The sequence below is a fragment of the Galeopterus variegatus genome, unplaced genomic scaffold (assembly GCF_000696425.1).
Source record: "Galeopterus variegatus unplaced genomic scaffold, G_variegatus-3.0.2 Scaffold1050, whole genome shotgun sequence".
Taxonomy (NCBI): Eukaryota; Metazoa; Chordata; class Mammalia; order Dermoptera; family Cynocephalidae; genus Galeopterus; species Galeopterus variegatus.
The window spans coordinates 111,080-128,564 of NW_007727161.1; the positions used below are offsets into that span (position 1 = coordinate 111,080).

Sequence of the window (17,485 nt, forward strand, 5' to 3'; positions counted from 1 at the left end):
CCGAAATTTTTTTTTACTGTGCTTTTATAGTTGCTGTCATTCTGTCCCTAAGGCCATTTTCACAGGCTAAAGTAAACGTAGGTGGATTTTTTTCATCTGATTGCTGTAAAGAATCTACTCTATCTCAGATATAAAATACATCTGAAGCTGACTAAGCCTCTGGTTTAGAATACTATGTTAGGTACACTCCTCTTCTGTGATGGGTATTTTTTCCTGCTTTGCCACATTTGGTGTGTTTGGTTGAAATAATTTGAGGTTTCGATTATATTAAATCATCATTGATACTGATTTATATGAAAATTGGCCAATGGCTGCAGAAGTCAGAGCAAACAGTTCAGTCATCATTTTGGAGGTGAAACATTTGAAACTCTTGTTTTTTATTTTTGTGAAGCACTCACTCAGTAGAGCACGGTGCAGTGGTGGATCCATGGGAGCTGGCACTCAATTGTCAGACACAGAGGTGTTTGGTTGGAGGCGTGTGTTTTCCTTGTTGTCATACTGTTCCCTTCCTTGCCTTTTCACCACAGATGATGACTGAGAAATAAAACAAAAACAAACAAGTGGTGAGGAGGAGTGAACGGAATGATGAAAAACCCAGCTCCCAATTGAATGGGAATTTCTAAGGACTTGGATCCCGACGTTTTCCCCCTCAACCATTTGTTGTTTGTTTTGTTTTCCTCATGTACTTTCTTCTTAACCTGAGTGAAATACCTGTTGTTTTTTAATTGATCCTAAAGCCTTTCACTATTAATGGTAGTAAAAGGAGGATTTTATTTCAAACCAAACCTGCATAGGCAAGGGAATGAGAATACAAGCACTTTAATACACTATTAGTAAGACTGTAAATTGGTCCACTTTTTCTAGAAAGCAGGGTGCCAATGCATATCAAAGTTTTAAATGTGTATGTCTTGTCCTCCAATTAAGCAAAGATGTTTCAGTGTTTACCGTAGCATTGTTTGCAATAGGAAAATTTGGGAATAATGTAATTGGTTAAATTATGATAGTGGTGTTTAGAATTTACATGGAAAGAGGAGCAACACATCCCAAAAGAAACTAGTTTACTATTGAGTGAGCTACTCATTATTATCATTTTTTTAATTGAGCTGATTGATCTCATTTTCTAAAACCTGTACACAAAACGTGCCTGTGTGTGTGTGTGTGTGTGTGTGTGTGTGTGTATGTGTAAAACTTTGGAGGGATGTACACCAGGAATATTAACAGTGATAATGTATGTGTGGTGGCATTATGGATGATTTTTATTTTCTTTAATAAGCATGAATTGCTTTTATAATCATAGAAACAAAAAAGCATTTTCATATTTTATATTAAACATTTTTTAAAGTGCAAGTTGATAATGTTTCTGCTTTGTTTTGTCAAAGATTACTTTTCTTTTTGTTATGGTGAAGATGTCACCAACTCTTTTTTTCCCCCATTATTTTTCTGTTATATAGCTACCATGTACTGGAAGGCACACTACTAAGTTCTTTACAGGGGCATTTCATTTAATCTGCCCTCCAGTGTGTGTGGTATGTGTGTGTTTGTATTAAATTCCTATTTTTTATTAAAGGCAGCAGAGCTCAGGTATGGTCTATAGCCATGAAGAACAAAGTAATTTTAACTAGACATTAATTCTAGTTTTCAGACCATATGGGTAATTTATGACTTCCTTGAAGTGAAAAAATTCCATAATCGTCAAACTGAACTGCAATAGAGGTAAACTTGGGTTAACTGGACAGCTTTATTAATCATCTTATCTGCACTTAATGCTATGGAGATGACTGATATTTATACTGATGACCCTAACTTACAAATATAATTCTATATACAAACCTATGATATGTTCTGAATCATCCAAAGAGAGTAAATTTTATTTAAATTGTTTTAATATATGTGCTCTATTATTTTAATTCTTTACAGGTTAGAACGTTAACACAGTTAACTGGAAAGAATACTAACTTGGAGTAAGAAGATCTAGGCCCTAGTCCCAGTTGTACTATATATTAACCCTGGCTCTCACTTTCATCTTCTGAAAGTGAGAATAACACACACCCTCCTATGTTATGGAGTCAGAGGAAGAAAAAATGAGTATTGGGCTGGCCAATTATCTCACTTGGGAGAGCTATGCTGATAACATAAAGGTCATGGATTCGGGTCCCCTTACTGGCCAGCTGCCAAAAAAACAAACAAAAAATGAGTATTGTGTGGGAAAGTGCTTTGAAAACTAAGGCATCACTCAAAGGTATTATTACTAATTATTAATACTAAATATGTGTTGTCTGTATTAACTTTTTTTTTTTTAAAGATGACCCGTAAGGGGATCCTAACCCCTGACCTGGTGTTGTCAGCACCACGCTCTCCCAAGTGAGCCAACCAGCCATCCCTATATAGGGATCCGAACCCGTGGCCTTGGTGTCATCAGCACCAGACTCTCCCAAGTGAGCCACGGGCCAGCCTGCCTGTATTGACTTTTGAATAACTTGAATATACCATCTCTCACCCATGCTTTATGAGAGAAAGTTAATGAACTACTCATTTTTCTCAGCAATAAAGTGAAACAATACAGGTGCAATACATTTTGCAGGTTGAAAAATTGAGGCATAAATAGAAAAAACATTTTTATGAAGCAAGCTAGTGACAAATAGGAATAGAAATTAGGGTTAAGTCCATATAGCCAGTGCATTTTTTCTCTCTTTTTTCCCTGTATATTGTCATCATCACTCAGATTGAGTCTTTCAGCTAATCTAAACTAAACATTTCCTGTTTTAGATTAATTTCTTGACTTGCTCTAAAGACTATCAAAATTGTCTCCTACACAGAAATTAAACATTATAGTATCTGAAGTTCTTTGTGAATTAAATGCTCTGTAGGGTCAATTGGGTTTTTGTTTTCTGTCTTTTTTGTTTTGCTTTTGTTTGGTTTTTGGGTTTTTGGGGGTTTTTTTTTGTTTTTTGGTTAAAAAAAGTTACAGTATAATTCTTTATTAGTAAACAGGATGTTTTGCCTGAAAAGTTTCTGGTATTATTATTATATCTTGATCCTGATAAATAGTCTCTTTTGTGTGTGCGTGGGGGGGGAAACACATCACATAACTGTAGTATTTTTAGTGATAAAACGAAAACTTGAATTTCTGGCACCATTAAGAATAGTGGCTAAAATTTATCCCATATTTGTCTGCCCACCTTCTATAAGAATTGGAGGAGGTTGAGATAAAGCTTAGCAGAAGAAATCTTTAGTTGGTGGAGGTTCTGCAACCCCAGAATTCATTTTTTTTTTTGTTTTGTTTTTGTTTTTTGTCTTTTGTCTTTTTTTTTTTTTCCGTGTCTGGCAACGGATCGCAACCCTCAGTGTCGCCCCCGTACCGGACCAGGGACCGGCAACGGGATCGCAAGCCTTGGTGTTGCTCCCGCGCCTCGCTCAGCCAGTGAGCGGGAACCAGTCTGTATGTGGGATCCGAACCCTCGGACGGGAGTGCCGCCGCGCTTCCCAAGCGGCGCACTATCCAGTGCGCCACCGGGCCGGCCCCAGAATTCATTTATAATTAAATAATGAAGTTGCCTTTTTTTTTCAGAAATTTTGAAAGTCAAGTTACCAAATTTTTTAGAAACTACAGACTAGGGACCAAAGGGTGGGCTAAATCAATGCTCCTCAAATTTCAGTGTACATAAGAATCACCTGAGCATCTTATTCAATTGCAGACTGTGAATCAGTAGGTCTGGAGGAGGACCTGAGAGTCTGTCTTTCTAGTGACTCCCAGATGATGCCAATGCTGCTGATTCTCAGACTACACTTTGAATTCAAGGAATGGCATCATTTCTTGAGGAGTCTTTAAGCAATAATTATGATTTTGCTAGTGGGAAATCAGTTCTGCTCTTTACCACACTTGAGCCCTGTAAGATTCTCTTGTTCTTGGGAGATGGTAAATCTTTTTGGAGTCTATACTGGAAGAGATCCAGGCAAAGATTATAATTATGGAAGAAACATCTCTGGAAAGACCTGCTCAGTATTACTGGCTAAAATCCACTCGTCTTTACCTTTTCCTTTCCCTTTCCCCCCTTGAACTTAACTGTCCTCCTCTTACTCTCTTTGGGGCAATCTTTGTTGCTTTAATATTCCTTTTGAGTGATGATGCAACAGGATAGTAATTCTTCACCAGTTTCAGGAAAACCTTCAGAAACATTCAGCACAGTGATTGCTTCATTAGGAAGAAGTTATTCACAAAACTTTAAATGTTTTACTTAGAAAACATTTAGTCAATTATCAGTTTAGATTTTTGAGGGTTTCATTTTGAAAAAACATAGGTCTAGCCTCTTCCACCCCAAGAGTAGAAAACGTTATGTTAAGTAAAATAAACCAGGCACAAGAGGAAAATATTGTGTGATTCCACTTATATGAGGTCCCTAGCTAGAATGGACAAAATCATAGAGACAGAAAGTAGAATAGAAGTTACCAGGGGCTGGGGGGCAGGTAGAAATGGGAGTCATTGTTTTAATAGATAGAGTTTCTGTTTGGGATGATAATGAAAAAGTTCAGGAACTAGATAGTGGTAATGTTTATACAACACTGGGAATGCACTTCATGCCACTGAATTGTAGATGCTAAAACGGTACATTTTATGTTACATATACTTTACCAAAATTTTTCAAAAAAAAATTTTTGAAGAAGGAGGGCTTTATAAAAAGTATTTTAGTTTAGTGGTTCTGAAAGTTGGCTGCACAGAAACATAAATTCCTAGTGCCCAGGCCACACTCCAGAACAATTAAATCAGAATCTTTGGGGGTGGGATCCAGGAATCTGTAGTATTTAAACTCTCCAGGTAATTCCAGTTTGCAGCTGACTTTGAGAACTACTGTGGTGGATAACAATTCCAAACTACTCTTTGCTATAGTGTCAGAATGTATATACAAAATAGGCTTTTCTTACTGTCTGAAATTATCAGAAAGTGTTTGTGTATATGACACCATGCTACATTTTCTAAAATATTAGGTAGGCAGGATGAGATTAAGAGAATATATAGATAACAAACAAAAACACTGGATGTGGTCTTAAAGAGAACATAGCTTATTTTGAGTAGAGTAAAAGAATAAGTAGAGTAAAAGAATAAGGATATATTCAGGAATACTAACTAGGAGAAGGGAATAGCCATATAAATTACATATCCTGAATATTTGCAATTATATGACAATTAATATCCAGAACAGATTAATATTTCCTTCAGATTAATAAGAAAAGATAATTAGCAAAATAAGCAAAGCATTATAAAACAGTTCACAGAAAGGATATAATCCATAATCATATAAAAAGATTCTCAACTCACTGCTAATGGTAATTAAAATAAAACCATTTCCCCCACTTTAGATGTGCCGAAATAAGAAAGCTTGATAATAAAAAAAATGTCAAGGAGAGTGAAAAAATGGGTATTGTCTTGCTGTCTTGGTGGGAGTGGGATTGGCAAAGTCTTTCTGGAGAACAATTTGGCAGTATCCATTAAAATGTTAAATGCATATACCCTTGAACCAGCAATTCCACTTTTCCGAATTCTCGTAAAGAAATACACAGTGGGATTGGCAAAGTCTTTCTGGAGAACAATTTGGCAGTATCCATTAAAATGTTAAATGCGTATACCCTTGAACCAGCAATTCCACTTTTCCGAATTCTCGTAAAGAAATACATATGTGCACAAAGAACCATGTGCAAGTACTATTTGTAAGAGTAAAAATGTGTAAACAACCTAAATATTTATGAGCAGAGGGGAATGGTTAAATAAAATGGAAAATCTATACCATGGGTACCAGGCAACTGTTAAATAAAATGAGATTATTCCAGTTGTACTACCATAAGAAGATCTCTATGACAAAATGTTGAGTGGAAAAGGCTAATTGTGAGTGCTGGCTGGTTAGCTCCCTTGGGAAAGCATGATGCTGACAACACCAAGGTCAAGGGTTCAGATCCCCATACCATCCAGCTACCAAAAATACAGAAAAAGAAAATTGTAAAATATGTGCAATATGGTATCATTTGTGTTTTTCTTCTATCATACAAAACTGTGCGTTTCCAGCATATATTTATGTAAATGCATAGAATTTTGGCCTATAGAAGGATGTTCATCAAACTAATGCCTCTGGACAAGAGACTGGATTAGGGGAGAGTAGACAGAAAAGAGGACTTTGACTTCATCTGTTAGTTATGTTTCTGTACAAAAGAGTACAACTAGCATAAGCTAACAGAAACTCATCACTCTGAGACTCCTTGAAAGAGAAGGTAGGACTTTAAGAGTGTTTTGATTAATGAGGGGGAGAAAGTTTGACAGGTTGATGGGGTGCGGAGGTGCAGTTTTGTCTTGAAGAGTATAAAGACATCAAATGGGTGTCTTTATTAGTTGGGCCCTTGAATTCACTAATTTTGAAGTTACACCTGCCTTTCATTGCCAGCTTGCTTTTTCCACATTTTCTGTGGGAATGTGTTTTTTGGAACAATGAGATTGAGAAGCCAGTGTTTCAAGTGGTACTACTAGGAAGTGATGTTTCTGATAAGGATAGCCACCATCATCTCTATGAACAGAGATCAGTAGTACAAATAATTCCAAGTAGTAAGGAAATCATTTTGCTTCAGCTCTCTAATGCTCTTTAAATATCCATTAGAATGTAATTGGGCATGTCAACCTAGGAGTTTATAATTTTAAGTTAAAATAATAACACCACAGTCTGAAAATCCTCCAGTTTTCCTTCCCTGCCACATTCCTGTCTTCCTGTAGGCTGTGGAAAACATAACCTTAACATGGTTTGATTTCAGCTGCCTTCTCATTAGATTTATTATATATTCTCTGACGTCTTCAGTAGAGGTGGAGTTGGCAGACATTTTGGTCTGAAAAACCTTTTCTTGGTAATTGAGCCAAAATGTACATTAGGAGCTTGAAAACCCCTACACTCAGGTACATGCAGAGCAAAGATAGAGAAAAAGGGTATTTGGGAATATGTAAGGACAATGCATTGTTGGACAGTGAAGGATTAACTGAATTCAGAAGTGGCAAATGTCTAGCATAGTAAGAATTATTGTTTCATTTTGGTGGGATTAGACTTTTTAGAGCTGTAGAAAATCTTTTATTTTAAAACCATCTATTGTCTCCACATACTCTTTACCACTTGCATGAATTTGATGAATTTTTCTTTGCTGGTTATACCTCGGAAGTGTACTTTTTACTCTTTGTTTGTTGGGGTGGGTATACTGATCAAGCTGGGGCACTTTGGCCCATATAGAGCCCTAAGTCAGAATGACAGAGGCCAGGAAATCTTACTCCAACCCAATTAAAGGATAGTCTGAGAGGTTAGCCTTTACCTTTGCTGATCCTGTTGATTGTCTCCCTGTGGATTAAAGACAAGCCTTCCTTAACAAGCACATTGAGAACCTTTGGTTTCCAGAACTCTCCAGAACCAGTAATTAATCCAACTGGTAATAAGAGCACAATGCTGAATTCTGGAAAGGAATCTTTAACACTTTCTTTACTGACAGCTAATTTTCTGAACCCTCGACCTTGGTGTTACCAACACTGCGCTCTAACCAGCTGAGTTAAGAGGCCAGCCCTAATTTTCCATCATTAACAGTCTCTGTAGCCTTAGCACTTCTTATTTGGGACAGTATAAAAATAGTCTGGTGGAAAATTGCCTTTTTCAGTGAAATCAGATTATCTCTGTGCATTTAAAAGTAAAAAATATCCTTCATCCCCAAAATATACAGATCTGAAAAATGAACTTTTACAGTAGAAAGTGCTTTTTACCTCTTCTTTTAATATAGGCGAAATTTTTGTACACTTGATAGCACTTTAAAAAAGCTGGATCTGCCGGTGAATTAGAACTTGCATACCAGTAGCTAATTTAACTCTGGTTCAATTTTTTAACTTGATGGGGTTTTCTGCTTGTGGAAGTGGCCTTCCCTTTGTGCTGTTTCTCCTGCCTCTCATATTAGCCTCTTGGATCTTCTTCCTAAGAGTTTGAAACATTTCTCATCTAGAGATTTCTAGCACATAAAATGTCTTTGAGACATTTCCTAGTTCTGCCCTTCCTATAATTATGGTTACTCCTGAGTCACATTTTCTGACAATTTTTATTAGTTAATCTGCTTGTACATTTTTTGTAGTGCTCAAGGATTCAGCAGAATAAGTCACCTCAACTAGCTATACATTGGGGCCAGGTTTGTAACAGCTTGCTTCCTCAATGCAAGGAATTGGCCCAGATGATCAATTTGGTTCCTTCTTGGTTCTAGCATCTGTTAATTCTCATCCACAGCCCTATTTACACAGATACATATAAACTCATTCTTTTACCACCTTTTGCTTTTTTCTACTTTATGCATTTTGAAAAACTGAGAATGAATGTCTTTGTGTACATTATAGTGTGTTCAGTATTGAGAAATCATTTCAGAAAGTTGGCTATTTCTTTGAATTGGGAGAATAGAGTCCTTAATTTTCCTGATTTGAAAATAAAATGTCATTTTTTTTTTTTGTCTTTTTTCCGTGTCCGGCAACGGATCGCAACCCTCAGTGTTGCCCCCGTACCGGACCGGGGACCGGCAACGGGATCGCAACCCTCAGTGTTGCTCCCGCGCCTCGCTCAGCCAGTGAGCGGGAACCGGTCTGCATGTGGGATCCGAACCCTTGGGCGGGAGCGCCGCCATGCTTCCCAAGCAGCGCACTTATCCAGTGCGCCACCAGGCTGGCCTCGAAAATAAAATGTCATTATATTTGAAATATTTCTTTTCAGCAAATGGTCACTAAGAAGTTAGAAGACAGGTAGTTGGAGAAAGGCTAGGGTTAGGGGTTTCAGTGAGAAGGCTGAGTCTGTGCCCATTTCAAGTAACCAGTGAGTTCCTGAAACTCAGTGGAAAGCCTGAGCAAGGTGTGGGAGAGCCAAAGCAAGACTGAGGTGAAAGGTGTCCATAGCCAGGTGCCAGAGTGACCCAGAACTGAGGAGCATAGAGAACTATTGGTGCAGATAGGGTGGGTGAGCAGAAGAGGAGCAGTCACCAGAAATAGAGACTGTATGGAGTTCCAGTTGGATTTGAGCAGACTCTGTAAGCCTAGTGTTCTCCACAATGAGTTCTTCTGAACGCTTTAGTATTTTGTTAATTTAGAGATACTTAACCTTCTTCTTTTATTTTCTCCAAACTCCTACGTAGGGATATAAAGAACTCTCCTTTCGGGAGACTGTTACTGGGATTAAAATAAAGGGGAATTTATAAAAGTCTGCTGTATCAGTTTATTTAGTTTGTGCATCTGAGAAAACCATTGGTTTTTTTATATGAAGAAATGTAAAATGTTGTAGGTGAGGATTAAGCCCTTTCTTGCTCAGTGTGTCTGAGTCTAGAAAAAGACACCTCCCAAGAAATCAGGATAAAGGGAAAAATGACTTTGAGATGCACTTTCTTAAAATAACTGAAGGAATGACCTCATGAGCCAGTTGATAGCATGGGTTTGCAAATGGATACATTTCTATTAACCTGCTTGATGCCACAGAGCCAAATATATATGGAATATGTTATATCATATCCTGTAGGCAGGAGACTGTCTGGGAGGGGAGGATTTAGAAACAGCCTCAGCATAAGAATTTACGGTGTAAATACTGTCAAACCAAAGCTTTCTTTATTAGGTAAACATCACTGATTTGAGTTCATGGTTCCCTATTATGTAACAATTTATATCATCTCCTGGTAAAATAATATTTAATATTTACTATAATAAAAATTATAAGAATACCTGATATCCATAAGATCTTCAATATTATGGTGTTGCATGCTCGTTCTTTCATTAATATGTAAGTATTCCCATTTCTGTTTTTTTGTATTTTTACTTTATGTCTGCAAATCCATGTCCTTGTATCTGACTCATTGCTAAAAATGTCCTCTCTTTTTGGTTTTAAGCTGCAGATGTATAGATGTGTCCTTAGCTGGAGGATGCTGCTTATCTCTGGAGTATTATAGAGCACAAGGTTAAAAGGAAAGCAGTAGGTTTGGGGAAGAATTATAAGGTTATAACTTCATAAACTGCTTTTCTTTCAGAAATCATTATTAGCAATTAAGAGTATTCACAAAGTAGACCTCCGTCTTGCCCCAACACACATAGAGTGTGGTTACAGTGCCAGGAAATAAGAATGGCAGTTATCTCTGGTTTAAAACCAATTTGGTCTGGATTTGATTTGTCAAATAAATCTGAATGAAGTCCTTAATATATTTAAAATAACACAAGCTTCACTTATATGTCAGACTCATGGACAGTGACCTAGTTTACTAGAAACTTTCTAGAAGAGCTTTAGGGTTATTTTCCCCTTTTTATTAAGTTGAAAGCCTATTTATTTTCATGTATTTTATAATCATATATTTTATATTCCTGCATTTTGTAATCATATATTTTCATATATTTTGTAGTTTTTCATTTAGTTCTCGGGGGTTTTCCAGATACGCAGTCATTTCATCTACAAATAATGATGCTTTTCCCTGCTCCTCACCTCTTATGTCTCTCTTATCTGCTTACATTGATTACTACTTCCAGAATAATGTTGAATACACCTTGACTTTGACACGTTAAATGAATGGAAACTATAGAAGGGGAATAAGCTAATACCAGTAGTATCTTAGGAGGCAGAACTCAAACTTGGAGGTAGATATTCTTGCTCTTATAGGAACAGGTCTACAAAATGCAGTTAACATGCACTTTACCAATATATGTATAATTCTCAATCACCTATGTAGCTATAGTAACCTGTGGATAACAATGGGTTCTCATCAGTCACATTTTGGAATTCTCTGGAACCCTCCAGGAAGGCTGTCTGTTTTATAATCTTAGAATTTGGTAGGGTACATAAACACATCCCAAATGTCTTTCATCACTACTAATGGCCACACTTTTCTCTTCCAGGCTCAGCTCCGGGCATTTATCCCAGAGATGCTCAAGTATTCCACAGGTCGGGGAAAACCAGGTTGGGGGAAAGAAAGCTGCAAGCCCATCTGGTGGCCAGAAGATATCCCATGGGCAAATGTTCGGAGCGATGTCCGCACAGAAGAGCAAAAGCAGAGGGTAAGGGTTTCTCTGGTCTGAGTTGCCTGTTGCTTTTCTATTCTGAATCAACCGCTTCAATTCTTGTCATTTCTACATCTTCTGCTAAAAAGTCTAAACACTTTTGTGTAATAATCAAACTTATTCCTCCAAAGAAGATTGGTGTTCTCTATAGCTTTTCCCATTTGTTGCTCCATCACAGTTAAGACTGGCAAGGGTTCTTGAATTTATACTGTCTTTTTATAGTTGCCTTTTGGAGCAGTTCTAATTTTATGAGGTACTTGGGGAAAACCAAATAAGCTTGAAGTAAACATATTAATCACTTTGAAGACTTAGAAATGTTCTAATTTCTGATTAGCAAGAATCACTGTTGAAAAATATAAATATGGAGTTAGAGAGGTATGAAGTCTGCCAACTGATTCTGCTAATAATGAAACTTTTAAAAGAAAAACTACACTGGATACCACCCCTTACTTTTTCTGCATGTTTGTTTTTCATTTAGCTTTGAAGTTTACTGAGAATCATAATATACCATTCTTGGCCAGAGTAATGTTGTTTTATGAGAAGTTAAGTGTTTGACCTCAGATTAGAATAGGGTATAAAACCCAAAAGCTAAACCAGACTTTGTTCAAGAAGGAAATCAGTGGGAAGCCTCTTTTGGTACTTGATACTTAGTTTCTTAATGCCAGAATCAGTCTGTGGGAAATAATTCTAAGAGAATTTACTTTATACAGATTTGGTTTGGCTTGATAAATAATCAGATGCTCATTCCATAATGGGACTAAATAACTAAAGTTCTTTGTGGCTTAATGTACTTTTCTGATCTTTTTGTGACAGGTTTCATGGACCCAGGCACTACGGACCATAGTTAAAAACTGTTATAAACAGCATGGTCGGGAAGATCTTTTATATGCTTTTGAAGATCAGCAAACACAAACACAGGCCACAACCACACACAGTATAGCCCATCTTGTACCATCACAGACTGTAGTCCAGACCTTTAGTAACCCTGATGGCACTGTCTCGCTTATCCAGGTGAGTAAACCGAATGGTCACCAGATTGTGGGTTCTGAGATGAATCAGTGGGCACCTCACCTCGGACTGGAGAAAGTTGTCTTTGTGCAAACTCTCATATGAACTTTATATAGCTCCCTAAGATCTTCCTACCTGAAATTTATTTCTGAAGAATATTTTAAATTGTTTGCATTTTGCTAAATGCGGAGCTGTGAGTAGCTTTCCTGGACATTTCCATAACAAAGCACTTTAACATGGCTTACTTTTTACCATTTCACTGTCAGTGGCCTGAGAATATTTTTTCTGAATTACCTCTTCTGAGATAAAACACAATTTGTTGATAGACAGGGAACCTCTAAAGTTCAGACTGGGGTGAGAGTAGAAAGTTGGTTGATTGACATTGAGCACTGATAGTGAAATATGAAAGCTCTTATAATATTATTTTTGGTTGAAAGAAAATTCTGAAATTCATGTTAGTCTCTGAGATATGATTTTAGTAACTCATTTTACATCACAAGGCATATTAATCGTTATCTGTGCTAAATTTGGGATTAAATGAATCTTAGCTTCTGAGTAAAGGAGAGACAGAAGGATCCGTCCACTGACACTTATCACTTTCTATATTTTTCTCTAGGTTGGTACAGGGGCAACAGTAGCCACATTGGCTGATGCTTCAGAATTGCCAACCACAGTCACTGTTGCCCAAGTGAATTATTCTGCTGTGGCTGATGGAGAGGTAAGAAGGGATTCTGTCTGCATCTTCTTAGATACTTGAATGTATAGGTAAGGGAGAAGTGAAGGTCTATGAGACAAAGAAGTAGCCAACGCATCTATAGCATTTTTTTAGTTAAACCTTTTCAAACTTCAAACCATGTTAGTTTTGGAAAGTATTTTATGCTGTGTATGTTAATTGTAACAATTGAAATTCATGAATCATTATGACTAAAACCCAACTATCAGATACTTAACTTTTTTTTTTTTTGCAACTGGCCAGTACAGAGATCCAAACCCTTGACTTTGATGATATAATACTGATATTTACTATTTTACATTTGCAATACAACATTTTGTATAATATGCAATAAAAAGAGATAATCCCATTAATACTTTTATGCTGTGAATCCCAAAGAATTTCATCTTTGGGCTTTATGAAAAATAAAATTGTTTATTAAAACAAGCTGGCTAAGAGAAGCATTCTTTGAAGGGATAAATATATTCATAAATCAGTGACATGATTTATTACATTTTAAACATGCCTTTGAAAAGATTTCACAGGAGACTCCTTCCCTTCCAAAATGAAGGTAATTATGGGATGGTAACCTAAAGGTAGCTAATAACCTTTACTGAGCACTTGGTGGGCTAACCCTATGAAGTATAGGTTCTGTTATCTTCACTGTATAGGTGAGAAAACTGAGACATATAGTAGTCCCTCCTTATTTGCAGGGGGTTACGTTCCAACACTCCCAGTGGATGCCTCAAACTGTGGATAGTACTGAACCCTATATACTATGTTTTTTCCAATCCGGTAACCAAGATGGCCACTAAGTGACTAATGGGTGGGTAGTATATACACTGCAAAGTCTCTGGACAAGGGGTTGATTCATGTCCCAGGTGAGATGGAGTGAGATTTCATCACACTACTGAGAATGGCACATGATTTATTATTTATTTATTTTATTTTTTTTTAATTTTTATTGAATCAGAATTGATTATACATATTTTGGGGGTTCAATATTGAGATATCTTAATCAAATCAATATTACTAGCATATAAATTGTTACAAATAATAATTTTTCTTTATGCCCCTTGTCCAATCTCCCGTCACCCTCCTTTCCCTCCCCCCTCCTCCCTCTAATCGCCCTAGATTTCTTCTCTCCTGAAAGAATAATGGTTACTCTGTTGATTTGTTGCCTAGATGATCTGTCCAATGCTGAGAGGTGTGATCAGGTCCCCCAATATTATCATAAAGCTGATGCTTCTTCTGTCACTCTGAAATGGGCTTTGTGGAGAGAGACATCCTCTTCTTTTCTTTATCTCTACTGGTGACTCTCCTTGTGTGAATGCACTCCAGTGGTTGGCGGACCATCTGTATAGTGGTTGTAACGTCTAGCCACTTTTGCAGCAGCCATGCTTATTGTGGTGGCTGTGGTGGGCCACCCACATGGACGTGATTTTTTGGCATGCTCCTTGGTGCTGTCAGTGTGCCTGGTTGTGGGGAGTGTCCAGTCCCTGATTCCATACTTCAGGACCCAGAGTGGGTCCCAAGGTGCTGGTGCTGTGTGCCTGGTTGTGTGTGTGGGGAGGGTCCAGTCCCCTTCTCCATGCCTCGGGACCCGGGATGGGCCCTGTGGTGCTGGCACAGTATGCCTGGTAGTGGGAGTGGGGTCTGGTCCCCGGCTCCATACCTCGGGTCCCCGGGCAGGACCTGAGGTACTGGCACAGTGTGCCTGGTTGTGGGACGGGGGTCCAGTCCCTGGCTCCATACTGGCACATAATTTAAAATGTATGAGTTGTTTTTATTTGTTTGTTCATTTGTGTGTGTGTGTGTGTGTGTGTGTGTGTGTGTATGAATTGTTTATTTCTGAAATTTTCCATGTAATATTTTCAGACCTTGGTTGACTGCAGGTAACTGAAACTGTGGAAAGCAAAACTGTGGATAAGCTGGGGGGCAGTGGGGACTACCATATACAGTTTAGGTGATTTGCCCAAAGTCACAGAGTAGTGCATTTTGAAAAACATTATCTAGGGTCTGAGCTCCGAGCTGTTGCTGAGATTCAAGAAGCGAATGAAGCCTGGCCGGTTAACTCAGTTGGTTGGAGTATGGTGTGATAACACCAAGGTCAAGGGTTTGGATCCCCAAGTAGCCAGCCACCAAAAAGAAAAAAGTGAGCAAAAGGGTTAATTAAGTCACTGTCGGCTTTTCTCTTAACAATTTTGGTATGGTATACTCCTAAAGTTTGAAAAATAGCCAACAAATGTCAAAGAGCAGTATCGGAAATAAAGCTAAGAGTAAGTACTCTCATCCTTGTTCAAAACCATGGAACATTTCTACTTAGAACACTACAAAGTCACTTTCATTCATGCACCTCAGGAAACGGGGAGAAGTGACAAAAGTCCCACGGCTAGTGAGATGAAGGGAGAGTTCACTGCCAAGCTCCTTTCTCAGCCAGCAGGTATTGAACCTCTGCTGTGGTGCAGACAATTAGTTAGCAGGACGGAGGTCATTTACACAGCAATCCTGCTTTCATGGCGCTCCGGACTAATCAGGGAGAGAGACATGTAAGTGATGTGATGCTGCGAAGGGGTCTGTACCTCCAGAAGGAGAGAATATTTCCAGCTAAGCAGTCTGGGAATGTTTGGGGCAGGAGCTAGCACCTGATTTTTCAGTGTAGGAAGGTGAAGGTCAACAGGACACTTAATTTTTCAAAGTATATAAATATCATAAAAGGGTATAGGTTAGCAGAGCAAAAAATTTGTCAGTTCTCAGAACACTAAAACTAGAGGACATTCCTTGAAATATAAAAGGGGTAGAGAAGACAGTAGTGGGTACATTTATGAGACTTGTTAGTTTTGGCTTAGCCAGAGTTATCAACCATATCTCTCTACTGAATGTTTCCTGATACTATTTAAAGAATATAACTTTTAGTTTTTTAAACACTTCTCTGGAGACTAATTCTTTGAAACACATTTTGCTGATTAACTTCACGTATAAAAAGAAAATTCATAGAAAATATGAAGGCTAAAAAAAATCTCAGTCATATATGTATGGCTTTTCCAGCACACTAACATTGTTAAGTCATCTGTTGTGGAGATGGGTGAGTGACATATACAAAGTTTTAATATCTTTTTGGTAAAGACCCAGATTCAGTCAAATGAAAAAAATATTCTCACACATCCAGTGAAGTAAAAATGATGTAAAGAGAGGAAACAAAGGTTATCTCAGAACGTGATAACATGTTTTAGATTATATAGTGTATTTCCATTTGTCTTCTGATTTTAGATGTAAACATGGTTGTTAGCATCTTAGTTTTGAACCATGGGAACTATAATTAGTCAAATATCTCACAGACTTGGGGTAGATAAAACCATATCAGTGCCAATGAAGACTTTGCTTCAGATGACTCAGTAGAAACATTCTACTTCCTTACATTTAGCATCTTTTCTCCCAAGGAACAGAAAGTGCTTTATAAAAATAAATAGTACCTATGCTTTTAGAAGTTGTAAGGTTGTTTTGTTATCCCAGCCTTACCAATGAGAGCTCTTACCATCAGACCACACTGCCTTCAACATCCAGGTACCTCTAGTTACATTTATGAGAAGGGCCATTTGGGGGCCTGGTGTGGTGAGAATACTCAATAATATGAGTAGTGACAAAGAAACAAAAAAAAAACCTCTCTAGCCTTAAGCAGTTTAAAATTAGGGACACAGAACAAGTTACATATATATATAATTGAACAAGGAAAGTATTTAAAATAATATGGAATAAACTATTTGTATTGATTTTAAAACATACAATTTTGATTTTTATGGCATATTTAAAAATACAAATGGGTTTGAGAGTTTATTCTGTTGTGTGATAAGACCAACAATTGGTATTTGTGATATTAATTGCATTAAGTGTCAGAAAAATCAAAATTTGAAATAGAATGGTATCTGATGATAATGGTGTATTCGACTCTGTTAGAGAAGTAAAAAAATCCCTAAGTACAAAGACATTAGATACATGAGTTTTATTTCATTTTTTTTTTTTGGCTGCTGGGCAGTGTGGGGATCTGAACCGTGATGTTGGTGCTATAAGGCTGCACTTTAACCAACTGAGCTAACCGACCAGCCCAAGACATGAATTTTAAACACGTGTAACAGTTTTGAAACTGCATAACTTACGTAGGTTGGGTTTTTATGAATATCAATTTACCTGAAATGTGGGTAGCCTGAATAACAAGTAGGAAAATGTAAAAAAAAAAAAAAAAACAGTAGGAAAATATAGATAGATGTTCTCCATCCATCCATTCAGTAAACACTTTTTGAGCCCTGTGCCAGGCACTATAAATACTACAGATACATGATAGTAAAGACTGCCCTTGCCCTTAAGGAGTACACAGGTGGGTGGTAGAGAAAAGCACATAAAGAACAACCACACTGGGGCCAGCCCGGTGGCGCACTGCTATAGTGCGCCGCTTGGGAAGCGCGGTGGCGCTCCCGCCGAGGGTTCAGATCCCACATACGGACCGGTTCCCGCTCACTGGCTGAGCGAGGCGCGGGAGCACGCCGAGGGTTGCAATCCGTTGCTGGACACAGAAAAAGACAAAAAGGGAAAGAAAAAAAAAAGAACAACCACACTGAGACAAGAAAGATGTTGTAGCAGGCAAAGCCAGTGTTCTAGGGAATGCAGAGGATAGGCCCTAAACCTGAGACTTTAGGGGAGTGGAG

General features: G+C 37.8%; 1 protein-coding gene across 1 annotated transcript in view; it reads left to right on the forward strand.

Moving 5' to 3' along the window:
• Positions 1-17,485, forward strand: part of NRF1 (nuclear respiratory factor 1) — a 108,691-nt gene that overhangs the window by 47,786 nt on the left and 43,420 nt on the right. Inside the window, exons 6-8 of the mRNA XM_008574446.1 lie at positions 10,904-11,062; positions 11,879-12,076; positions 12,690-12,791. Coding sequence (XP_008572668.1) covers positions 10,904-11,062; positions 11,879-12,076; positions 12,690-12,791 — 459 coding nt within the window. The remainder of the gene's footprint in view (positions 1-10,903; positions 11,063-11,878; positions 12,077-12,689; positions 12,792-17,485) is intronic.